The sequence below is a fragment of the Sphaerodactylus townsendi genome, linkage group LG14 (genome assembly GCF_021028975.2).
Source record: "Sphaerodactylus townsendi isolate TG3544 linkage group LG14, MPM_Stown_v2.3, whole genome shotgun sequence".
NCBI lineage: Eukaryota > Metazoa > Chordata > Lepidosauria > Squamata > Sphaerodactylidae > Sphaerodactylus > Sphaerodactylus townsendi.
Window position 1 is genome coordinate 7,747,334 of NC_059438.1, and position 25,398 is coordinate 7,772,731.

Consider the following 25,398-nt stretch of genomic DNA (forward strand, 5'->3'; position numbering starts at 1 on the left):
CAAACCGCCTTGATTATGGTAAGAGAATAAGGCTCTCAATAAAATAAATGGAACAAATAAAAACAAGGTAAATAAATTTTCAAAATGAAAAATGACGAGGTGATCCACCATACAAAGAAGGTTCCATCCCTAGCGTGCCAGGAGAAGGCTGCATTCGCAAGTTCACCTCCCTTTTCCCCGCCTGCTAGTTTTCCTCATGAAATACTTTTTGCAAAATGGGGGCACAGTGATGTGAGCCCTTCCCTACAGTCTGAAGTGCTGGAGGCCAGATGCTGGTTAACCACTGGGTAAAAAATTAGACTGCAGTGCCAGAAGAGCTCCCCCCACCCCCTTGCGTGCCTGCAGTTTTTAACTTTTGCTTGTTTTTCAGGACGGAGAGGTGGAGGGCCATCCAGTCTGGGTGCTCATTTACTACTGCATACGATGCGGGGACTTAATGGCAGCCCTGCAGGTGGTGAATCGTGCGCAGCATCAACTGGGAGAGTTTAAAACCTGGTTTCAGGAGTACATGCACAGCAAAGACAAGAGGTACCAGCCAGGGAGGGGAGTGAGACAGGGAGAGAAACTGGCAAGGGGAAAAGTGGTTGTGTTGAGAACGTGCAACTCTGAAGCAGAGACCAACGTTAGCCTTGTGTGTGTTTTAAGTCATATATAGTATATTGAATTCAGGGCTACGAAGCTGTGAGTATTTCACAGAGGAAGAGCCTGTTGAAAACATGAAGAAATTTCCTTCAAAACCTATTTGCTAACATTTGTTTAAAAAACACCCTGCCTCACCCCACCATCCCAATTTTAGTACAAGGTTGCAGCATTTGATGGCTCAGATCTAGCTGTGTGGTGAAGTTGCTCTGCTGAACTATATTGGGGGGTGTAGGGGTAAAGCCTGCAGCATTTCGGCCTCTTCTGCACATGCACAATAATGCACTTTCAATCCACTTTCACAATTGTTTGCAAGTGGATTTTGCTATTCCGCACATAAAATTCAGCTGCAAAGTGCATTGAAAGTGGATTGAAAGTGCATTATTGTGCATGTGTGGAAGGGGCCTAACAGGGGAATAGTTTGGCTCCATAGGAAACAAAGTGAGTAGAGAGAGGACATAAAGTGTAACAGGTAAAAGGCCCAGGCAAGCATAAAAGAACATGTGAAGAAGAAGAAGCAGGGGAAATAGAATCACTGTGCTCTGTGGTACCCTGCAGAGCCCTTGGTCTTGTAGGTGCTATTTTAGGAGTTGGGGTGTATCCCCGCTTTTCCTCCCACTGAGCTAGGAGGATATCTTGGGTATTTCCCATCATTCACCTGAGAGGCAGGAACTACAGTAGATGCCAGTGCGTGTCATTCTGTATAGGTAACACCTTATAAACTCACAGCTTGTGCCTGTTTGCAGATTGTGCTGATGGCATGTCCATTTTACATTTATTCAGAGGAGCTCTCTTACTGTTTGTGCTCACCAGGGACTCCTGCCAGTTCCGGGCCTTCTATAGCTGGGAACGACAGCGGTGTCTAGGGTGAATAATCAGCACACGAGTGTACAGAAGCGGCAGTACCTGTACATTTCAGGGGATCTGTTGCTTGTGCTTGGCCTTGGGATGGAGGCGAGGCTGCTGCCTGGAGGAGGATTGTGCTGAGAATAAGAAGGCCACCTGTGGCATTTTCTGGGCCTTCCATTTGATGGCGTGGTTTCCTTTGATTGCAGGTTGTCTCCCGCCACTGAGAATAAGGTTCGCCTCCATTACCGACGAGCCTTGAGAAACAACACCGACCCTTACAAAAGGGCTGTTTACTGCATCCTCGGCCGGTGTGACATTGCTGACAATCACAGTGAAGTTGCTGATAAAACGGAGGATTATCTTTGGCTGAAGGTAGTTCTGCTTGTCTTTCGTAACTTTCAGCGTGAGGGTGTCTCGTTCCTTTCTCTCCTTCCTTCAGCTGCAGATTGGAACTCCTGAAGGTTTGCTCCTAATTGCTGTGCATTCGGATTCCCTTACTAATGTTTTTACTAGATATGCTCAACCGAGAGAAGCCATACCTCACCGGGTTGTTCACGTGTTCTTGTGTATACAGGGTAGTGTATTCCACATTCCAGTCTCTCTGCTGGTAACAGCGCCTTCTCTTATGAACCCAAGGGCACTGATTTGAGAGGGATCTTGTTCAAACTGAGTGGTCCCTCTGTAGTGACCACCCCATACTTGGGAAGAGTGACAGTGGATGCAATTATCAGTTTACCAGTAGGTAAAGGTAGGGAGAAAGGCAAGGTATAAATAAGAACCACCATGGTGTAGTGGTTAAGAGCAGTGGACTCTAATCTGAAGAACCAGGTTTGATTCCCCACTCCTCCACATGAAGCCTGATGGGTGACCTCAGCCCCACCCACCTCACCAGTTGTCTGTTGTGGTGAGAGGAAGGGAAGGAGTTTGTTAGACTCCTTACAAGAGAGAAAGGTGGGGTATAAATCCAAAAATAAATAAATAAAGGTAGCATCTGTCAAGGTGTCAGTCACAGTTCTTCGCTGGGAAGGGAAAGAGTTATTTCTAAACATTGCTTTCTCCATCTTTTGTGTGTGTGCGTGTGTGTATGTATATAGCTGAACCAGGTGTGCTTTGATGCTGATGGCACTAATTCGCCGCAAGACAGGCTGACTTTGTCTCAGTTCCAGAAGCAACTGCTTGAAGATTATGGTGAGTAAAGCGGCATGTGTGTTTGTGAGGATTCTTTTGGATTTCAAAGACCTGCGTGGCCCCTGGCAGCTTTTGGAAAATGCAGCGCCAATGCTAAGACTTGTCATGGGATTTGACAATTTTAAAAGAGTCCATCAATCAGACACGATGCAACATATCAACAGACGCTATCATTTAGCAAGATCAGCTGAGACAATGGCGATTCTCATCCGGTAGAGAGTCTACGAGTCTAATATTCTGGCTGGCATATTTTTCAGTGTTGCTTTTTTTGTGATGTGTGCAGTGAGATTTGCTAGGACATAAACATCCCTGTTTTAATTGTCTTAATTTAGTAGTAGCAGTAGTGTAGTGTACCCAATTTAATTTATTATTGATTGGGTGTATTTATTTCTGCCCCATTTTTCGGCCAGATTGGCTCCCAAAGATACTTGCAATTAAAATCTGTCACATTTTTGATTTGAAGACCATTGCTGAAGTGCACTTTTTAAAGGTTCCCTCTGCACAGTGGAAGAAGCGTCATCAAATGCTGCAGTACTAGATTGGGACCTGGGAGAAACCTGTAAACGTTAGTTGGTAGAGATGATGGGGAAAGGACTCTGTCCTTCTGTTCCCTCTCCCTCTCCCTCTCTCTCTCTCTCTCACACACACACACACAAACACTTTCCACCTGCTGGTAGCTTTAGTAGTAGCCTTGCTGGAAACAGCACAGATAATCTTTCTTAAGAGAGTCTCAGGGGCTTTTAAGGCCCATCAGAACATAGAATATGTCATCTCTGTTCACATTTGACAGTGTTGATGTCTTCTTCTGCTCTTTGCTCTTGTGTGTTTCCTCAGGTGAGTCGCACTTTGCCGTGAACCAGCAGCCATTCCTCTACTTCCAAGTGTTGTTCCTGACAGCCCAGTTTGAAGCTGCCATTGCTTTCCTTTTCCGCACTGAGCGTTTGCGCTGTCACGCCGTCCACGTTGCCTTGGTCCTGTTTGAGCTCAAGCTGCTCCTGAAATCTTCCGGGCAGAGCGCACAGCTGTGTGAGTCCCCCATTCCTTTCCCATCAGTGACCTAATTTTCCTCTTGCCTAAAAAACCATCAGAGCAGCAGAGACAGAGCAGAGCAGCAGAGTACAGTTCAGGGTTTTGAAAGCATCCCTTAATGAGTTTGACTAATGGTTTGATCGCGGAGAAGAAAAACAGCCTCAGTTACAAAACAGACAATCTCCTTCATGACTTTACCATCTCTTCCTTGGGGTTGGGGGTACCCCAATTCCAAAGACTGGCAGCCAGACCTTTTGATTTCTTGGGATATTTGTTGGGGGAAATTAAGTTGATGGATTTGGACAGTGCTCTGACCTTGCAGATGCTTAGATGCACATGTGGAAGCATGTCAGGAGTACTGAGCACCCCTCCGGGCTTGACCTCCTAGTTTGGATTTGGTGGCCAGGGGTTTGCAAGAAGAAGAGTTTTGGAATTATACTCAATCTTTCTCTCCTGTAAGGAGACTCCAGGTGGCTTACAAGCTCCTTTCCCTTCCTCTCCCCACAACAGACACCTTGTGAGGCAGGTGGGGCCAAGAGAGTTCTGAGAGAACTGTGACTAGCCCAAGGTCACCCAGCAGGAATGCAGGAGTACAGAAACACACCTGGTTCAACAGATAAGCTTCTGCCACTCAGGTGGAGGAGTGGGGAATCAAACCCGGTTCTCCAGATTAGAATCCACCTGGTCTTAACCACTATACCACGCTGGCTCTCAAGAAGGATAGACACACACACACCTGTCTGCAGCAACTAGTCATCACATCACACAGTTTTGCAAATGTGCCATGCTTATACGCTGTATAAATATGCAGTCAGTGATTAATAATTGCTGTAACTATTTTATTGGGTCAGACCTACAGTACACTCGCTCCAATGTTCTGTCTCCAGTATTGGCCAGCTAGATGCCCCTCAGAAGCACATATGTTCAGTCCATTTTCAACATATAGTATATAGGGGCTCATACCTTTAAACATGGAAATTCTTCTCCTTTTTGGTTGCTGTCATTCACCGTTGTCCTTTTATTTTTAGAAAAGTCATCCTAGCTAGTGATTGTTACCACACTGCAACGGACAGATAGGTCAGCAAGCAAGGAAGCGGCGTGTGTGTCATGCAACGATTTTCCTGTCCATTTGAGTTATTTGCATGATATGTCAGAGAGAACTGACGTCCCTAGGGTGTAAAGATTCTCTTATGCGACTGTCTTAAGCTCTGTGGGGAAAATGCTTTTTACAGTTCTCTCTAACAACCCTCCTTTGTTTCCCAGTAGTCAATGGTTGTGTCCTATCTGAACCTTCAGGTGAACAAGAAGGGATAAAAGCCAAGTAATTATTTCCTTGGAAACCCTGGAAATGGGGAGGGAGTTACCGATGGCCATCCCCTCAGCCATGTTATTACAGCCATTTCAGGATGCAGGGAAGGGCTAGAGGGATTGCCCTATTTAGAATTTCATTGTTGAAGTCTGCATTGGGAAGTCTGAACCGTGGAACTGCCATTCTGAGCCCAAGCAATAGCTTTTCTTATCCTGTTTTTTGTTTTTCTTTTCTCAGTCCAGAGGGTATGGGAATTCCGTGAGCATACCATTATGGTGGTACCCCCTGCAATATTTACTGTACCTGGGGGTCCAGAAAGACTGTATGGCAGAATGCTTCTGGCCATGAATAGATGTCCCTTCATGCAACCCTGTGCATAAAGTCTCTGGTCACTGAAAAAAAATCCTTTAATGGTACTTGGTGCTGTTTACATGAATCCTATCTTGGATGTATGAAAGAACCCTGCATGTTTTTAACACTTTAAAGCCGGCGGCTTGGTTTTGTCTCTCGTATTTAGTGAGCCATGAAGCTGGCGACCCTCCTGGCATTAGGCGCCTGAATTTTGTTCGCCTTCTGATGCTTTACACCCGCAAATTTGAGTCCACCGATCCTCGAGAAGCCCTGCAGTATTTCTATTTTCTCAGGTAGGTTCCTTCAGCCACGGCTGAGCTCTGCGTTTTTATTGTGTTTGAATGACTGCAAAGTGCAAGCATGAAGCCCGCAAAACATTTTTTCCCTGTTTTTCCAGGAATGAGAAGGACAGCCAGGGGGAGAACATGTTCTTACGCTGCGTCAGTGAGCTAGTGATCGAGAGCCGAGAGGTACACAGGAATAGCCTTGTGGCGTCCTTCCTTCTTTCCTGCCGTAGGATGCAATTCAGTCGTCTTTGGAAGAGCTTGCCAAAGCACAAGTAACCCCCCCCCCCCACACACACACACACACACACACACACAACTGTGCATAGGGGAACCCTGAGCATCGCCCAAAGCTTGTCAGTCAAAAACAATTCAATAATGGTGAACTAGTTTCCCTGAAAGACATCTGTTCTGATCCAGACTTGCAGCATACAGCTCCTGGGGGGCGGGGAGGTAATTGACTGTGTTTGAGGATTTGCATGAGGTGATCGTGGACCCAGAAGGCAAACAGAGCCATTTCAAACCATTCTGCCACCTCAAGCGAGATACGAGTTATCTCCCCACCCTCATGTTAATTTATGAGGAATACAAAATAGGTTTATGAAAAAATAACTTGCCCTTTCCAAGGATATGAAGCAAGCTATTATTTACCTCATACTGTAGATGTGGAGGAAAAATGCCCATTATGAATGCCTAGAGGATGTGAGATTTTAACCAGAGTCTTCCCAAACCTCATGAACACTCCAGCCACGTCAACTTTTTCCATCACCAGGTCCCACAGTTTTAGGCAACTGTCTAAGTAGCCAGCGTGGTGTAGTGGTTAAGAGCAGGTGCACTCTAATCTGGAGATCTGGGTTTGATTCCCCCCTCTGCCACTTGAGCTGTGGATACTTATCTGGGGAACCAGATCAGCTTGTGCACTCCAACACATGCCAGCTGGGTGATCTTGAGCTAGGCACAGTTCTTTGGAGCTCTCTCAGCCCCACCCACCTCACAAGATGTTTGTTGTTGGAGGGAAGGGAAAGGAGATTGTAAGCCCCTTTGAGTCTCCTACAGGAAAGAAAGGGGGGATATAAATCCAAACTCTAAGTGTGTACTCAAAAGTACAAAACTTGATTTCAGTTGATTTTGAGTGAAGGCCCAGTAGCGAGTCAGGACACACTAAAGATCATACTGAGATCATTTATGAAACATTAGCCAGTTCTGATACACTTGCACGCTTCATAGCACGCCTGTGTGTTCTGTGCAATTCCACTGGAGTTCTGTGATGGCAGCATGGGCTTCCTCAGCACGCAATTCGATGTTTATCCATTGCACAGTTGAGGCCATCTCACCATCTTCAGATTAAATGTACAAATGTCTGTTTTATTCATTCAGCTTGTCATTCAGAATTAGCAGCAAAACTGTCTTGCAGAACTGTGGAATATGGAATCCTTCCTAATTTTTTTTTTTTTTGCTTGAATAGTTTGATATGATCCTTGGGAAACTGGAGAACGATGGCAGTAGAAAAGTAAGTGTTTATATACTGATACATAGTTATCGCTATATATTTGAAGTATTTAGACTGAAATCAAGGGATAGTTCCATATAACATTGTCTCATTGCTGAAGGATTGCTTTTCCAAGCAGAAGTGAGTATTCCATACTGCACTTGACATGGCAATATATTTGCTTTAAAAATCTGGCAATACCTGTTTCTCCTCCCCTGAGGGAAGACCCCAGTGCAGGTTTGCTTGGAAATATATCTCCTTCAGCCAGTGTCACAAGTCAGATTCAAAAAAGCACAGCAAAACAATACAGAAGATACTGGAGCACAGCAGGATATCACATTGAGATTCTCTGTTTAAAATATATATATTAAAGAAAAGAAAAATAATATTTAAAGTAAAACAAAAAAGAACATTGGTTGTTGTGGGTTTTGCTGGCTGTGTGGCTGTGGTCTGGTAGATCTTATTGACACCAGACCATGGCCACACAGTGTGTTACATACTTCTCTCTACACCTCTGAAGATGCCAGCCACAGATGCAGTAGAAACGTTAGGAACAAGCTGTACCAGACCATGACCACACAGTCCGGAAAACCCACAACAACCAGTTGAATCCGGCCGTGAAAGCCTTTGACAATACAAAAAGTGAACAACTTAGGCCAATTCCAAACTAGACAACTGGTATGGAGCAACTGGTTGTGGGTTTTTCGGGCTGTGTGGCCATGGTCTGGTAGATCTTGTTCCTAATGTTTCGCCTGCATCTGTGGCTGGCAGCTTCAGAGGTGTATCACAGAGGGAAGTCTGTTACACACTCGGTATGGAGCAAGTTTGCGTATTAAAAATCTGATAGGAGAACACAAAGGCTGAAACACCCAGAGAGTTTCTAGGCAGATGCCAGCGATAAACATTAATCACACTTAAGATTCAAATCTTATCTGATCTTTCTTTTGACACTTTGAGAGAAGATGGAGATTGTAGATGTTTAATTCCTGTTTTGCAATATGAGGTAACTCGTAGAGAAACATTGTCTTATAAACTTGATATTTTTTGTAGCAGAAAATAATACATGTTTGTGCAGTTGCTAATATATATATATACATAAGTTACATGGAAAAGGTTAATTGCTTTATTTGATCAAAGAATGACTGACATTCTATAATGGAGACTCAATCAGAGATTACATATGAATTGTAATGTTTTCACGTCATAAATTGTTATGTTCTTTAGGACTGATATCGTCTTAATCATGCAGCCTAGTGTTTACATTTTTTAAAAAAAAGATATTGTAAAAAATCTTACAAGATCAGAGCTATTGTTGGAACTGGCCTATGAGATCGTGTGTTTTTTCCCACTGAGTACACATGCAAAGCTAATCATTTTGCATGCAAACTCTTTTATATCAACAGAATGTTCAAGAATTCATATTATCTGTTCTATCACCCAAACATTTCTTCCTGCCACCTCTGTTTTGCCTTCTTTCCTCAGCCTGGAGTGATTGACAAGTTTACTAAGGACACCAAGCCTATTATTAATAAAGTTGCTTCAGTGGCAGAAAGCAAAGGGCTGTTTGAAGAAGCTGCCAAGCTTTATGACCTTGCCAAGGTAAGCAGGTTTTAATCGCTGCTGTCCAGGAAGCTGGCTTTAATTTTTGGATCAATCTGGATTAGTTCAAAGGCATTCTGATTTTTTGAATTTACAGTTCTGCAGCCAAAACCAGCCTGTTGATCAAGCACTGCTTCAGCTATTGTTAGTCATAGTTATGCTGACATTCATTTGACCCCTTTAAAAAGCAGGTTCACCCCGCCCTGCCACATTATATTCAAAGGACCTTACTCCCAGCATGTTGATATAATGTCGAGAAATGATGTCATCACTGGGAGCCATTCTGGTATTTGGGCAAAAACTCTATGGTAGATTCTATTTTTACAATAGAATTCTGCCCAAATGCCAGAGCATTTCTGGTGTCATAGGCAACGTGATGGTATCACTTCTGGAACTTACCTGAACATGCCAGCAGTGTTAAGACCTAAGCCTTAATTTGTGCTTGATGGCACTGGTGGTAAGGGGGCCAATGCAGGGGATCCTCCACCCCAGTGGCGGAGGGGTCTGGCAATCTACACACCTGTTCACTTCTGCAATACTTCTTTCAAACACTCATGCACTTCTTTTGCAGGGGCAGATCATAATTTTTTCAAAAGATGTTTATAATGCGGGGAATAAGCTCTCTCTCCCACCCCTACAAAGGCAGGCCTCTGTTTTACAGTGGATCTGTTTTGCATATTCCACAGAACCCAGACAAAGTGCTGGAGCTGATGAATAAGCTGCTGAGCCCTGTGGTCCCCCAGGTCATAGCCCCCCAGTCTAACAAGGAGAGGCTGAAGAACATGGCACTTTCCATTGCTGAGAGGTGAGTTGAAAATCTTGGTCCCTGGCCTTTTCCACACTGGCTGGGGAAGGGGCATCAGAGACGTGTTTAGCAAAAAGACACAAGGTTAGAAAGCATTTCATCTTGGTTTTCATTGCTTTATGTTTTCAGAAGCTATCAGTTTGTTGAGCATGCCAGAGGCAAGAAATGTTACTGTCGGCAAAGCTGGAAAGGAGGAAATATGCAAGATATAATCTGGCTAGCTTAACTAGAAGTTATTCTGAATGTGTGCCGCAAGAAGCTAATGTTCCCAAGCATTTGATGCCTGTTGAATGCCTGCATGATTTAGTGTTCTGGCTGGGCCTCCTTCTAGTCAGCTGGGGAAGGAGGTGGCGTTCCACAAATCTAAACCGGTTGTGACCAGATCATTTAGGTACTCTGAAAGTGCGACAGAACTATTCCCCCTTCGAGAAGGTCGCCCGTAGCAATCCTGCATGTCACATCTCTGGGCTGAGGCATGCTTCTCAGGCCAAGACAGTTAAAAAGGAGACATACTTGACATTTACAACCTAACGGATTTATTTACAGAGATGAGAGAAAGAATTGGTTGACATTAGAGGCTCCACCTGTTAAGTCTTTCTCTCATCTCTGTAAATAAATCCGTTAAGGTGTAGACGTCAAGTATGTCTCCTTTAAAAAAAAAAAGAAGCTGCCTCATCAAGCAGACATCTGGGAAACTGTCGTGGGCTCCCCAGCAGCCAGCCAGGATTCCTCCGATGAGGAATACTGGCATGAAGATTCGGCTCCATCAGAGGCCCCTTCCGCATATGCAGAATAATGCACTTTCAATCCACTTTCAATGCACTTTGCAACTGGATTTTACTGAGCAGAATAGCAAAATCCACTTGCAAACAATTGTGAAAATGGATTGAAGGTGCATTGTTCTGCATGTGCGGAAGGGGCCAGAGTCTCAGCTGGCAGAATCTCCAGAGCCACAGTTGGGTGAGTCCTGTCAGCAGCCAGCAGCCCCACAGGCGGAGGACCATGCTGGCCCAAGCCAAGAGCAAGAAGTCAGGGCAGACAGTTCCCCTGGCTCACCTGGTTCCATGAGGCAGCTCAGACAGCAGGGTCATCAGGCACTCCATGCTAAAAGATGCAGCACCCAGTTGGAGGCCCAGAAACGCAGAAGGGACATATGAATTGTATGTCAGCGCAGGACTCAGACTGAGCAAGAATGCAGGCTTATAAGAGGCAGCTGCAAACAGCAAGCGTTGCAGGAGCAACTTTGTGAAACAGCCTGATAGTTTCTGTAGTGCTGCTCTTGGTTTTGTTTACCCGGACCGGATTGACTGATCTGTTTTTGCTCAACGGATACCCCTTGCTCTGGACTGCTTTCCCCAGAAGTGAAAGCAAGCTTTCTATACTCTCTGCCTGTTCTCAGCAAACAATTAGTAGGCGGGCCGACTGCCTGTGCCCCTCAGTAGAGTCTCAGTGGAGAGCAAGCCCCAGCTGGTTCCTGTAGGTAACATGGAAGCCCTTAGGTTGGTGCAGAATTTGTCAGTTTTGTTATATGGTTTTAATGAAGAGGAACTGCCATGAACATTACATGGGAAACTTATCCCTTTCATGCAGAGCTGTGACCATGGTCAACGAACACTGAATTCCCTCTTCCAAATCTGACAGCCTTATTCCTCCACATCCTTGCCCCTCCCCCAGTTTAAATTATGTATATTTAAATGATGCTGTAACCCGGCCAGAGCCCTTGCACAGGTGTCGAACTCGCGGCCCTCCAGATGTTATAGACTACAGTTCCCAGCAAGATGCTGGCAGGGGATGATGGGAACTGTAGTGGCGGGCCGTGAGTTTGACACCTGTGCTTAGAGGATGGGGCAGGATATAAAACTAATAAAGAAATAATCAATTCATAAGGCAGCATCCGAGAATAATTGAGATATCAAACCCAACAAGCGTCACATGGAAAGAATGGCACTGCAAACAAATTGTAACCCTTCACTAAAAAAATATGTCACCCTTTGAAGTGTTCTGTAAGGCTGAGCATCCTCAGGTGTTCTCTGGACTGTTGTTGTTCTGGCCACTGAGGTGCTCGTTAACCTGTCTGAACACTTTTGTTTCCTCCAGATATAAATCTCAGGGGATAAGTGCCAAGAAGCCCATCGACTCTACCTTCTACCTTCTATTAGACCTCATCACTTTTTTCGATGATTATCACGCCGGTCACATTGACAAAGCCTTTGATGTAAGTTTCAGATTTCCCCCCCATAAGTCACCTTGCTTCATTTAGTTTAGCACTCTTCGCAAGTCAGATTCTTTTGGGATGCTCACGAGCAAAACGTGAAGCAGGTAACAGTCCCAGATCGGGTGATGGTCTCTTGATGCTGAGTCTTCGGTTACCTTGTCCAATCATATGGGCGCCTGAGACTTTCATTGGTGTTGCACAAGTTTGGTTCAGGGCTTATCAATGTTGTGTGAGCATACAAGAAGAAAAGTCAGTGAGCATACAAGAAGAAAAGTTTGAATTTATGTCCCACCTTTGTTTCCTGTAAGAAGAGTCCAGGTGGCTTAAACGCTCCTTTCCCTTCCTCCTTTCCCTTAAGTCAAGGTGGCTTAAAAGCTCCTTTCCCTTCCCACCTACCTCACAAGGTGTCTGTTGGGGGGTGGGGAGAAGAAGGGAAAGGAGCTTGTAAGCTACCTTGAGTCTCCTACAGGAGAGAAAGGTGGGATATGAATCCAAACTCCTCCTCCTCCTCCTCCTCCTCCTCCTCCTCCTCCTCCTTCTCCTTCTCCTTCTCCTTCTCCTTCTCCTTCTCCTTCTTCTTCTTCTTCTTCTTCTCTTCTTCTTCTTCTTCTTCTACCCCAGCTTTCAAGGTAAGTGAGCCGCAGAGGTCCTTCTCTGCACTCATCCTTTGTGGTCCCTCATTCAAGTCCCAACCCTGCTCAGCTTCCAAGATCTGATGAAATCAGGCTGTACCCTAACATTCCACCTCCTACCCATCAATATGGGACTGTTTAAAATCAGTGCAGCCTTGTTTTCTCTTGAGGTGATCTCATCTGCTGTTATTCGTGTCTCTTTTGTTATAGATCATCGAACGGCTAAAGCTGGTCCCCCTGAGTCAAGATTATGTGGAAGAAAGAGTAGCCGCTTTCAGGAACTTCAGCGATGAAGTAAGCAGCCATGGCGTTCTCCAGCCTCCCTTCTTCTGATTTATGGCATAGCTAGGCCATTCTGAGGCGGGAAGATAGGAGTGCTGATGGTGTGGGTGAAGTTCAGTGAAGACAATGCAGTCAAAGCAGGATGATACCTAGAATAATCATTGCAGTTACTACAATCATCTTCTACTATAAAGGTTTTTCTAATAACTTCTAATCTTTTTAAAAAATTGTACCCTTGAACATGGCTGTTTTGCTGTTCTCAATCAACAGGGGTCTGAGATCTGGTAGGGAGATGAAAACACCACGCCAGGAAAGGCTTTGCATTTGTAATGTGAATTGTGAAGGGTCAGTTCATCGTATCCTACACCACTGTCCTTTACATAATGCAGCTAGGGGGAAGTTCCTGGCACCTCTGTTGATTGACAGCAGCATTCTCACAGACCAACGAAAACACTCTTCCTTCTGGACAAGGGCTCAAGAGAAGTCTTAGAGTTGACTGCCCGGTTCCTCTGTATTGTAACTGCAAGGCGTTCTTAATGTAACCTTTGAAACATTTTCCTCAGTTTTTAAATGTTCATTTTAGAGGATTTTTTAAATACAAATCTCTATTTTGCTTTATGCTCTTTTATACATTTGTATTTTTTAAAATAAGTATTATTGTTGTGATCTGAATGCCATTAAAGATTTTAGTTCGGTTCAGAAATGGTGAATTATAAGGACTGTTTTGCACATTCTGTGGAATGAGAGAAGTACAGGAGCCTTAAGTATTATTAGAGAAACTGGGTTGGATCCAGACAAAATTTTCCATCAGCTGACTGGAATTTTCCTGCCTCGCCTCACCCACTTCAGTTCACTAATCTCCATGAAATGCTGCTTGTGGGGACCATGAGGAACAATCCAGGGGGGGTGGGAGGGGTATTTGTAGCAGGAAGAGGCAATCAGTGGAAATTGCCAATTTCGTTAGGATCTCCCTCAGTGTGTTTATTCGGGAGGCATGAAATCAGCGTTTTCCAGCAGTGAAACGTGAGCGCTAAGGCTTGCTCTAGAGCAGGGGTCTGCAACCTGCGGCTCTCCAGATGTGTATAGACTACAAATCCCATCAGCCCCTACTAGCATGGCAATTGGCCATGGTGGCAGGGGCTGATGGGAATTGTAGTCCATGAACATCCGGAGAGCCGCAGGTTGCAGACCCCTGCTCTAGAGGCTATACCTGGAAGGTATAGTCGTCTGAACTGCATGTCAAGATTTTACATTTCACAAAAGTATTAAAATACTTGTTGGCTAGTTTTGCGGAGAGCTTAGAGGACAGAGAAGAGTCTGTGCAGAAAAATGGTCCCCAGCATTTTATCTTCAACAGTTCTCTGTGCATTCTGTGTTAACCTTTGCCCTCTCCTCCTCATTCACTGCTGATTGAAAGGCAGTTGCCCAGCTCTACCAGTCTCCCGTGGCTATGCACTGCCTCATGGGAGAGCAAGGTGTGTAGCAGGTTAGACGCTCTGCTCATGCAGAGCACTGTTGAAGTCCAGTTTTCATACTAGTTGCTCCCCAGTCTTCTGCAAGAAGTAGAGGTTGCTTCAGCAGACTTGATTTTAAATACAGGACACTGGAAAAGCCACTGACCCGTGAAGTCAACGCATGCCCGTGTGTATAATGTGGCTCAATCTTAGACTGTCTGACCAGAGAGTAAGATTGGCATACTGGCAGAGAATTAGACACCTGCCTCCCCTGTTGGTGGATAGCAAACAGAAACAGGCCCCAGCCTCCACCTGCCTTTCAAAGCATTTGTATTTCTGTTTCCTACCTACAGATCAGACACAATTTGTCCGAAGTTCTCCTTGCAACAATGAACATTTTGTTTACCCAGTACAAGAGGCTGAGAGGTACCAGCCCAGCCACCCCTGCCAGGCCTCAGCGGGTCATTGAGGACCGAGATTCGGTAAGATTTTCTCTATTGTTGCTAATTTTGCTTTGTAACAGAGTCTCCCTGATGGTACCATGAAAGGTTTAGAGCAGAGGTCTTCAAACTATGGCCCTCCAGATGTTCAGGAACTACAATTCCCATCAGCCTCTGCCAGCATGGCCAAGTAGCAGGGCTGATGGGAATTGTAGTTCCTGAACATCTGGAGGGCCATAGTTTGAAGACCCCTGGTTTAGAGTCTTAGTACTTAATGTTACTCATTTTAAAATTAAAAAGAGCTTTGTGAATCCTCCCTTTTATTCTGACAGGAGTGCTCCTGTGAGGAAAACCCTTGAATAGTCACATTTTTAGACGGGGAATTGAATTATGACAGGAGCTGACGAAGGGCCACCCATTGAGGTTGAGGTGGAGTTGAGATTTGAACTCAGATCTCTGCGTCTGGCCAAGAGGCCTCAGTGTCCCACAATACGAAGGCTGCTTCTGGCATTTAAATCCCGTTATTATCCAGTCCACCTTTCTCACATGGTGGCAGTAGCATTTTGGAGGAAACTGTGGATAGAAAAGTGGCTGAGGAGAATTTTGAAGACCACCGCTCGCCATGGGATCATTCGGTCCTCAGGGTTGGATCTCTCAGATCCATCTTGCTAGCAAAGGCATTTTTCCCCTCAGGAAGAGCCTTGCTGTGTTGCAGGAAACCCTCTATCCTCCTCCTTCCGGAGAAAAGGGCCTGTGGCAATGGAACAGATATGCAGGATGTATACCCTTTTCAACATAAAGATGGCAGTGCGGTCATGCATTCTCTGGCGGAAAGTCGAACCCCTGTGCGCCCACATTGTGAAGAAGTCCGGAATCTCTGGCAGCATTTTACAATCTTATTGAAGCAGGAAAGAAAATGGCAGGCTTAACTTTACAAAAAGGCCACTCTCGCTAATAGATATCCAGTGCACTGTAAGCACTATTTTATCAAAGTGCTGTGTTTCCCAGCACAGATAATCATGGGTTCTGTGAAAGTGGTGCTTCAATGAGATTTTTAAATGATGCCAGAGAATTGGAAGGAAGGGGGAGGCAGGAACTAGGACCCAGCAGAGAAGACCCAGGAAGATATGGCTGTTTAATTCAAACATCTCCTATCATCTTTATGTGGAAAAGGGTATAATCCTGTCTAGTATCATGCTCACATTCATACCTTTGTATGGGCACATGGAAAGTATTCTATTCTACGGGGAATGTGGCAGGAGGTCTTTGAGTTTCTTCCTCTTTTGGAAACTTTAGTTTCATCAGTTTGGAGATCTTACATGTTTACTTGGTTGGTATCTTACTTGTCTCCCCGGTGGGAACCCAAACAGCTTACATCATTCCCTTCCATTTTATCCTCTGTCCCCCCCCCTCCAAAAAAAAGACATTGTCTTATCTGTTTCTTTAAATCCTGTCTTTGTTTCCAAATATCATTTTGGAAATTTAGGGGGGGGAAAGCATCTATATATCCCTGCCACACACCCTTGTCATTTAGCTGGGCACAATTAACCTTAAACAAAGCCCCTCTCCCAAAATTCTAGAGTGGTAAATTCAGCATTGCCACTAGAAGAGTCCTTCTGCCACTCATCCACATAAGTTGTTGATTTGTTTGAAAGTTTTCATTTGCACTGGAGGGCATTCTTGTCCTGGCTAAACGAGGAAGCCTAAAATAATTGTCATTGAAAGAACTGGTGTCGTGTTCCTGTTTTTTGGGTCTTTGGCTAGATGCTTATTGTGAATGGAACACCCGCGCCTCCAGGCTTCCTTTAACCTTTGTGGAGGGACCAACAGCAGTTGTTTTCAAACTGGGGTGGGGGAATTAGCCATGCCAATCTATTTAAAAGGCTGCTGCTCCATCCTGTTCTGAGTAAATGCACTCTTTTTCCCGCACGCACCAATATTAAGGTTGCGCTTTGTTTGGAGATTCTAGACATTTCTGGCCATCTTTGTCAAGTTTGAGGTAACTTTTAAAAATATTGTGGTGTTAACTAAAAATACAAAATCAACAATAAACCACCATACATTCTACTTCGTGGCAGTTATCCTCTTTTTCTTAATACTGACTCTCATGTTGAAACAAAGCCCTGAGCCAGCCAAGCCAAAAGCCAGATACAAGAAATGCATCTTACATTCCTAAAAGCAACTGAGGAGGAGGACCCACAGGTCAAATCATTCCGCAGCCTTAGGACAACTGTTGAAGGCCTTCAAAGGCACTTTTAAATTGGTCCTGGAACCAGAGGCAGGCAATGCAGGTTGTTCAGTCTGGGCTAGATATTGAATTAAGCTCCAGCTCATGGAACTTCCTGCTGGAATAAATACTAGTCTTTAAACTATCACTGGAGTTGAGTGTTATTTTTGCATCAATAGACTCATGATTAAATGCTGAGAGAGGAAAAGACCTTGGAAAAGGGCCCTCCCCAAAGGAGGGAGGGAGAGAGGTACCGTCCTGAAGGAAGCAAACACCTGTTTTCCAAACTATACTCTGGTTTCTCTTCAGCTTGTGTAAATCTTTTTGGTTTACCAAATTGACCAGGCCCCACCCCCTTTGCTTTGCGTGGAACTTCGGTGGCCTGGACACTGTCTGCCTGTCACTGGGCTGCCCCAGCTTGTGTGAGGGAGGACCATTGGGTCAGCAGAGGTTGAGCGGAGCTACTCAGAGTAGACAAGCAGAGCTAGTAGTCCACCTGTACACACTTGCATACGCTGCAGCCTCCCACCTCACAGGAAGAAGAAACACCCCACACGAGATGTTCTTTCCACAAGGAAGGCTTTACCAAATAGTTGCAATATGTACAAAGTACTATGTACAGATTTTGGAATGGTCAAACAAAGTGCTTCGCCAGGCAACAGTTTCCCAAAGGAACCAAATGCACAGTGGTTACAGGTGCTTATATACAATGATGAACCAATCACTTTGAACCATCCTGGCGCCTGTCTTGATCAATCTGCCCCTGTCTTACATACAAAAAGTTTCTTTAACTCATTAAAAAATCTAACAGGTTGAGTCCTAGCTAGACTAGCATCCTTCACCATGACATGTAGCTTCTGTGTATCTGCTACCAATTGCACGACAAATCCATTCTTCACTCTGAGAAAGCAGAGCTCTTGTGTATTTGTGAATAGTTTTACATCCTGCACACCAGAGTTTGCTTTTATTTCTCCTACCCAGAGAAGACCACGCCCTATCCCGTAAATCGGAGTAACCGCCTTTTGTTCTGTTTCCTCTGCTTTCCAGCAACTCCGGTCTCAAGCTCGCGCACTAATCACTTTCGCTGGGATGATCCCCTACAGGACGTCAGGGGACACCAACGCAAGATTGGTTCAGATGGAGGTCCTCATGAATTAGATGTTTTAAGACTCCTGCCACTCACTGTTTCATGAGCTCCGTGGACGGGTCCAATTTGAATTTTTTTTTTTTTGGTTTGGTATTATGTATTTTTGTCAACCACAATAAATTTCTTTGGTTTATATTTGCTTTTGACATTTTCTTTTACTTTCATCAGTTTTTATGTTTCCTTATCCGTTAATTTCCCTTTTTCTCTTCGCAAAATTTCTTTCCCTGGGGGAGTGGGGAAAAAAGACCATTAATTGGCAAACTGGAGCTGTGGAAACAGGTACTGTATCCTTATTTTATTTTCTAAGCGTTTTATTAAGCCTTTTACTGTTAGTTCTGTGGCCCTTCTATAGCATAACCAGCCATTCCCCAGACAAAATAAGGAATATCAGGAACCGGTCTTTATGCTGTTTTACGTTCACCAGCATTCCATTCTATTTGCCTTATTATGTTATCTTTCAGATAATTAAGTCAGTTTGTCTGGAGTGGGGTGGGAAGGTTTCATAGTAAGATACAGTCTTTTTCTTAACTCCTCTTAGCTGGAGCTTTGGGTCTTATCTGGTCAGAAACATGGAGTGCTAACTTAAGAAGAAATGTAAATGGCATGTTGTAAGGTGCATGAACTGCCATTTAAAACAGGAGCTATATGACACATTTCCCCCTCCATAATATATATATGACGGCTTGTGAATCATGCCAAGCATATTCATTGCCCGCGACAGCCACTAATATGAAGTAGGGGTAAAAAACTGCACATACATAAGGTAAGTCGCACAGGGCATGAAGAATGAGGCAGAATTTGATGTGGAGTGACTTTTTTTTGGTAGGAGTTTTGCATTTGGAGTGTCTAATGTTTATACGTAGAAATTCTAAAGCCTGTAACCCAGAATACAGTAAATAGCCTCTTCCTGCACGCTAGTCCTAATTTATTGCAAGAGAGCTTTCTCGGTGTACTGGACGTGGTAAGGAAGGAGCATGAGATTAGAGATTCAGGGGATACTGGCCCTGGGTGAAAGAAGAGGATTTGTAGAGTTCTCCCCCACAGAGCCGTAGAGCCAAAGGGTGGGGTGGGGGCGTGACGCACCGGGTGGACGCCCCTGCGGAGGCGTTCTGGGGGCTTGGAGTGGCGTGCACCGGGCACGCTTCCCCCTCACTCCGTCCCTGCTCCCCCGCCACTCAGTCATGTGCTCATTTACATGGAGTAGCCCAACTGCACCAGCAGCTCCAAGGGGAGAAGCTGTATTTTTAGGAAAGCCTGTGAAACAGAGAGGCTTGCTGCAGTACTACACAGAATACTGGGACATGGCTTTTGGATTATTTGCTGGAGCTGCTGGGATGCTAGGGGTGGGGGGGACGACACATGTCAATCCCGCCTGAAACATTTTTTTTTTAACATTTTATAGCAAATCATATTTTGGTTTTTTAAATAATAAAAGTAATGTTATGTGGCTTGAAGCCCACTTGGTCAGGTCCAAGAACAGAATATGTTGGAGATGAAGAGGGGGTTGGGGCTATCTTGCAAAGTCAAGTCAATACATGTGGTTGGATTCTGCCCGCTTTCCTGCTTGATCTCACCCAGTGCTCCACCTCACCTCTGCCTCCACCCCACATGGTTTCTGGCCATGTCAGCGGTCAAAAGGAGTCCTCCTTCCATCACTTGAAAAGCTGGTATGAGTCAGTCAATAGGGTTGGATCCCACCTCTTGATTCGGGTGAATGTTCCCTCGATCAGAAACATGCCTCTGCTATTGGAAAGGATCCACAGGATCTGACTGAAGAACACCTGCGGAAAACATGACTCAATCAGTTAAAGAATCAAGCAATGTGGATTCAATTGGGGAAAGCCCCTAGTCAGTGGTGGCAAACCTACGGCACTCCAAATGTTCATAGACTACAATTCCCATCAGCCCCTGCCAGCATGGCCAATTGCCCATGCTGGCAGGAGCTGATGGGAATTGTAGTCCATGAACATCTGGAGTGCCATAGGTTCGCCACCACGGCCATAGGTGGTGGATTTGAATATACCTACCCATTTCAGACTGGGGCTTAAGTACTACATCAGAGATCACCGCTAGTAATGACCTAACCTAAGCTATGATTATGGCCTGTGGGAATTATGTCTGATCTCTCAGTGAACCTGACAGCTATTAAAGCTCTTTCAAAAAGATATTTCTTCTGCATTGTTGGAAATGGGTTGAATCTTGGAGTGGACCCTGGGTTTTAACATGACCCCTTATTGACTCACAATTTTTTTATTTTTTATTGTTTGCAGTTAAATGACTATTGGGCTTCATTGATTGCTTTAAATGTTTTGTTTTGTCCCAATTTTTGAAAAACGCATTGGGCATTTTTCAGTGTTGTTTTTTTTTTAGATTCAGTATGGTCCTGATTACCATGTTCTAATCCCTTAGAAAGACACCAAGGGCTATTTGCCTAATTTTCTTTTGCATCTGGATATAAGCTTCATTTAAGAAAAATAGGTCTCAACATGTCCTCATTGTTCACATATGAGATTAGAAAAATATGGTGTATTCCATGGAAATCTCAATCAATTCAGTATTTTTAAAGCCTTAAATTCTCAGCCATAAAGTCTGTGATAGATAGTATTAAACATCAGCATTAAAAACAGCTAGAGAGTTAAGGTCCTTTTTGTTTCCGAAACACTCCCATTTTTCAGTGCCTTTGGACTTCCTGCCCATTTATTTCCAAGCATCAGTCACCCGATGGAACTCTTCAATAGGCACTACAGTATTGTAAATTTCATACTGAAAAACCATATCTCTGAATTCTGCAAAGATTGGGAAGTCCAACCACATTGACTCCCCAGTGATTTACTCTTATGTAAGTATATACTGAATTATCTCTCTCTGCCGGATGAGTAACATTAGAGGCTGTCAGAATTATCCCCTGGCATACTTTGGTGGCTTGTTGCCTTTGCTAGTCTTTGATGCTCTTAAAGAGGAATCTAATGAGAGCCAGCGTGGTATAGTGGTTAAGAGCAGGTGGATTCCAATCTGGAGAACCAGGTTTTGATTCCGCACTCCTCCACCTGAGTGGTAGAGGCTTATCTGGTGAACCAGACGAGTTTCTGCACTCCTACATTCCTGCTGGGTGACCTTGGGCTAGTAGTCACAGTTCTCTCTGAACTCTCTCAGCCCCACCTACCACACAAGGTGTCTGTTGTGGAGAGAGGAAGGGAAAGGAGCTTGTAAGTCACCTTGAGTCTCCTTACAGGAGGGAAAGGTAGGGTATAAATCCAAACTCCTCTTCCTCCTCCTCCTCCTTTAATCAAATTAAGTGTTTAAGATTAGAAGAGATGCAGCTTGCAATCCCATGAACAGTTATGGTGGGGGGGGGGGGATACAAATGGGAAACTCCTTACTGTCCAATCCCAAATATCTTCCAGTAGGAAACCCTTCTGGGTTTGAACAAATTAATGCCCCCCCCCCATTCCCCTGGTTCCCCCTTCCGATTTATTTGCACCTTCTTTGAATATTTTGAGAGCAGTGAGCTTGAGAGGAAGGGGGAACTTTAAAAAATTCCAATATTTTCCTGCATACTAAAGTGTTTCCTGATTGTCTGCTGAGGTTTGCATGGGTATACTATGTCTCTCGAAAGTCTACAAGCAAGAAGAGCCATTGAGGATAGGACATGAGGTTCGGGTCTGAGGCAACTTTCTTCTCAGGAAAGCCTGGAGACCATCACTGTCTTGCCTTAATTTACCTGATGAGAGGATGAAGGGGAGGGATAAGAGCCACATACCCCCACATCAAGGTCCTTGACAGAAGAACAGGATTGAAATGTTTTAAGAAGGCAGCTTTAATTTTCACTTCACACCAAAACTAGACTTGAGTGTGTGTAGCTGACACTGGATGCACATTTTCCTCTTCCTCTTGCCTTGCTTCTGTTTGTTTCGCTCTGTCACATTTGAGAATGCAATCTCCACAGGACAAGGACATCTTCTTTGTGTTAAAGCAAGATGCAAACAGATGGTGTTGAAGAGTGTCAGATCAGAAGGGCGGGGGGAGTGACACCTGAGTTTCACATGTCCTGCTCAGCTATAAAGCTGACTGGGTGATTCTGGTGGGTTTTCCGGGCTGTGTGGCCGTGGTCTGGTGGATTTTGTTCCTAACATTTCGCCTGCATCTGTGGCTGGCATCTTCAGAGGTGTATCACAGTGACACAGTGTGAATCCGGCCGTGAAAGCCTTCGACAATACACTGACTGGGTGACTTGGGGACAATTGTATTGTCTAAGCCTAGCCTACCTCACAGGGTTGTTGTGAGGTCAGAATGGGTGAGAACCATGTACACCATCCTGAGGTGCTTGGAGAAACTGTAGAATAAATAGATTGCCCAGGGGGGGATTAAGAGGGTGCTTCATAAGGCACTTCTGCACATGCAGAATAATGCACTTTCAATCCACTTTGCACCTGGATTTTACTTTGTGGATTAGCAAAATCCACTTGCAAACAATTGTGAGAGTGGATTGAAAGTGCATTATTCTGCATGTGCAGAAGGGCCCACAGAAGCTCATTTGATTTATCCCTATGCTAGAACGTGCCTTTTAATTTTACTGAGACAGTTGTGCTCCAATCTGTTTGTGCCCCTGTCCACAACCTAACATGGGGCTAAGGTTGCCAACTCCGGCTTGAGAAATATCTGGAGATTTGTGGAGTGGAACCTAAGGAGGGTGGGTTTGGGAAGAGGAGAGACTTCAACAGAGTAAAATGCCACCGAGTTCACCCTACAGAGTGGCTATTTGCTCCAGGTGAACTGATTTCTGTTGCCCATAGATCAGTTTTAATCCCAGGAGATCTCCAGCTACCATTTGCAGGTTGGCAACCTTATGGAGCCCTGGCAGATGTGTGAACAAAAGGAAACACTTCGGAAATAGTTGGTTTTGGGACAGATTGCAAGGTTGTTAGCAATCTGACTTAGCTACTGAAATGGGTCCAAGTGGAAGCAGACAAAACATTTCGTTACCGGCACAGGTGAATGACCACACTCAGTTTGTGTGTCATAGCTCAGTCCCAGGACATGACTCTTTCCTAAGACTCTGTATTCTTCCCTGGCTTCAAGATTTGCTTTGTGGCTTTGTGGTTGGCAGCCACAAGCCACCTTACTTCCATATGCCCCATAAAATCCTCCTGTGGAGGCTTGTCTGGTGAACTAGATTAGCTGGTGCACTCCAACACAGCTGGGTGACCTTGGGCGAGTCACAGCTCTTCGGAGCTCTCTCAGTTACCTAACAGGGTGTTTGTTGTGAGGTGGGAAAGAAAGGATCTTGTAAGCCTCTTTGAGTCTCCTTACAGGAGAGAAAGGGGGGATATAAATCCAAACTCCTCCTCCTCCTCTTCTTTTTCTTCGTCATCGTGTCAGCAAGAAAGATGGGCGACAAATAAAGTGCGTAAATAAATCGATCAGCTGGCTAGGCTCTGGTTCATGGGGATAAGAATAACATATAGGAGCTGGTCATAGGCTCTCAGCCAGGTCTGGCATCTGCAGCAATGCTCTTGGGGAAGACTTAAGAGCTGTTGATGCCTTGATGCTCTTTCCTGACAAACCTTGGTTGCCCTGGGAGAAATGAACTGAGATCCTCCTAAGAAATGCAGTAGAATGTTCAGTGTTTTAAAAATTTTAGATGCATATTTATGTCAATCTGTTTGTGTTAATATTTTATAAATCCATATATAACTTTTGCCATCACTGCCGTCTGCACTAAAAATTAGCAACCATTAAAATTGGCATTACAGATGTATCCATGGGTGTGCACTCTGAAGAAAGTCCTACATTGTGTCTGTCTATAGAGGAACAGGAGGTCCATTTTTCAAAATTATGTAAAAGTTGCTGTGTTTTATTCCAAAATGTGTACACTGAATTCAGTAGAACTTATTAGCAGATCGGTGTGCAGATGAAAGAGTTAAGTATATTATATGTATGCAATGCCAACTGCTAAAGTACTTGCCATTTTTCCTAATGCTCTTGTTCTCATTGGTCAGAACCTTGGAAGGCAGAGCAAGTTTGCTTCTTTCTAAGCACTTAGCTTGACAGCTGCCTGCATGTTTCTTTATGCCTGCCAAAGGTACAACAGCAAGAGAAAGGGGGCCAGAGCCATATTTAGCAGGCACTTGACATGTGTGACTTAACATATGATTTTCAAATTCTCTTGGAAGATACTGTTTTGGAGCCATGTTTGGAGAGCAGCAGAGCACGGGTGTTTTTGCCATGTCCTTTCCCAGCTGTTACCATTTGTCACTAAGAAACTAATAACACACAAATAGCCTGCTATTTCCCCCTTTCCTCCATTCTGCCTAGTAGGATACAAGGAATGGGGAAGAAAAAGAGGCATTCACAAAGAAAGTACAGCTTTGTGTGGTGGTTAAGAGCAGGTGAATTCTAACCTGGAGAACCGAGTTTGATTCCCCACTCCACCTGAGTGGCAGAAGTTTATCTGGTGAACCAGATGCGTTTCCGCACTCCTGCATTCCTGCTGGTGACCTTGGGCTAGTCACAGTTCTCTGGGAACTCTCTTAGCCCCACCTATCTCACAAGGTGTGGGGAGACGATGGGAAAAAAGTTTGTAAGCCACCTTGAGTCTCCCTGCAGGAGAGAAAGGTGGGGTATAAATCCGAACTCCTCCTCCTCCTCCTCCTCTTCTTCTTCTTCTTCTTCTTCTTCTTCTTCTTGATGCCCCACTTCCTGCTTTCAGGCCAACCTGAGCAATAGACCAGAGGACCCTCAAGAAATTAAGCTAGTTGCCAAATGTTGTATTGGGATGTTTTATCTGCTTCAAATATTTTCAAGAGTGCAAGCTTTGTACTGCAAACCTAACTGTCTTTTGGATATGGTTCGACCCAAGCTACGTACTTTTTAATCAAGATGTTCTTGGTAGGGGAAGTTTAAAATGTATGTAAAACTGTCCTGGTCAAACCATCAGACATGGAAGCACTTAGTTCTGAGTGGATTGTGATTTTTCTTGGGAACATCCCATTTTGCTCATTGGGTCTTCTGAATATGGATCATTGAGTGGGCTGCATTTTAATTAACAGTGACAGTCTGTTGTTACTGATGAGTTTTTAACTTAAGACCACATTCCATCAGAATGTTTTAATAGGCAATTTGAATTATGATGGTTCCCTCTATCCAGACCGATAGTTTCCTGTACTATTTTGAAAAAGGTCCCTATGCTGCAATTTTGGTACTATGCAATTTTATTTACATCTATGGGTTAAAAGGCAGTTGATCAAGAATCTAACAGTATTGTATGCAGGTAGCCATCTTGTCTACTTCTTTATGTCAATTAGATGTGGAGCTTGAATGTCAATTCTTGCATGTTATCAGCATTGGCTGGCGATGAGGCATTGGGGCCTCAGATCTTTGGGCTGTTCAATGACATTATCCTGAACAAAAGGAGGCCTTTTGCTGGAGAAGTGCACCCCTGCAACACAACACACTTTGG

At 44.4% G+C, this 25,398-nt stretch overlaps 1 protein-coding gene across 4 annotated transcripts in view; it reads left to right on the forward strand.

Annotated features, from left to right (window-relative positions):
* Positions 1-18,072, forward strand: part of NUP93 (nucleoporin 93) — a 94,437-nt gene extending 76,365 nt beyond the window's left edge. For 3 of the 4 annotated variants that reach the window (XM_048515747.1, XM_048515749.1, XM_048515750.1), the window contains 13 exons: positions 371-528; positions 1,695-1,860; positions 2,583-2,676; positions 3,511-3,702; positions 5,532-5,658; positions 5,763-5,835; positions 7,115-7,159; positions 8,621-8,737; positions 9,424-9,542; positions 11,640-11,757; positions 12,600-12,683; positions 14,479-14,607; positions 17,840-18,072. In XM_048515747.1, the coding sequence (XP_048371704.1) occupies positions 371-528; positions 1,695-1,860; positions 2,583-2,676; positions 3,511-3,702; positions 5,532-5,658; positions 5,763-5,835; positions 7,115-7,159; positions 8,621-8,737; positions 9,424-9,542; positions 11,640-11,757; positions 12,600-12,683; positions 14,479-14,607; positions 17,840-17,950 (1,533 nt within the window). In that variant the 3' untranslated portion in view covers positions 17,951-18,072. Of the gene's footprint in view, positions 1-370; positions 529-1,694; positions 1,861-2,582; positions 2,677-3,510; positions 3,703-5,531; positions 5,659-5,762; positions 5,836-7,114; positions 7,160-8,620; positions 8,738-9,423; positions 9,543-11,639; positions 11,758-12,599; positions 12,684-14,478; positions 14,674-14,819; positions 17,819-17,839 lie in introns of those variants that run through there. The other variant, XM_048515748.1, reaches the window with a different exon arrangement.
* Positions 18,073-25,398: the final 7,326 nt, after the last annotated feature.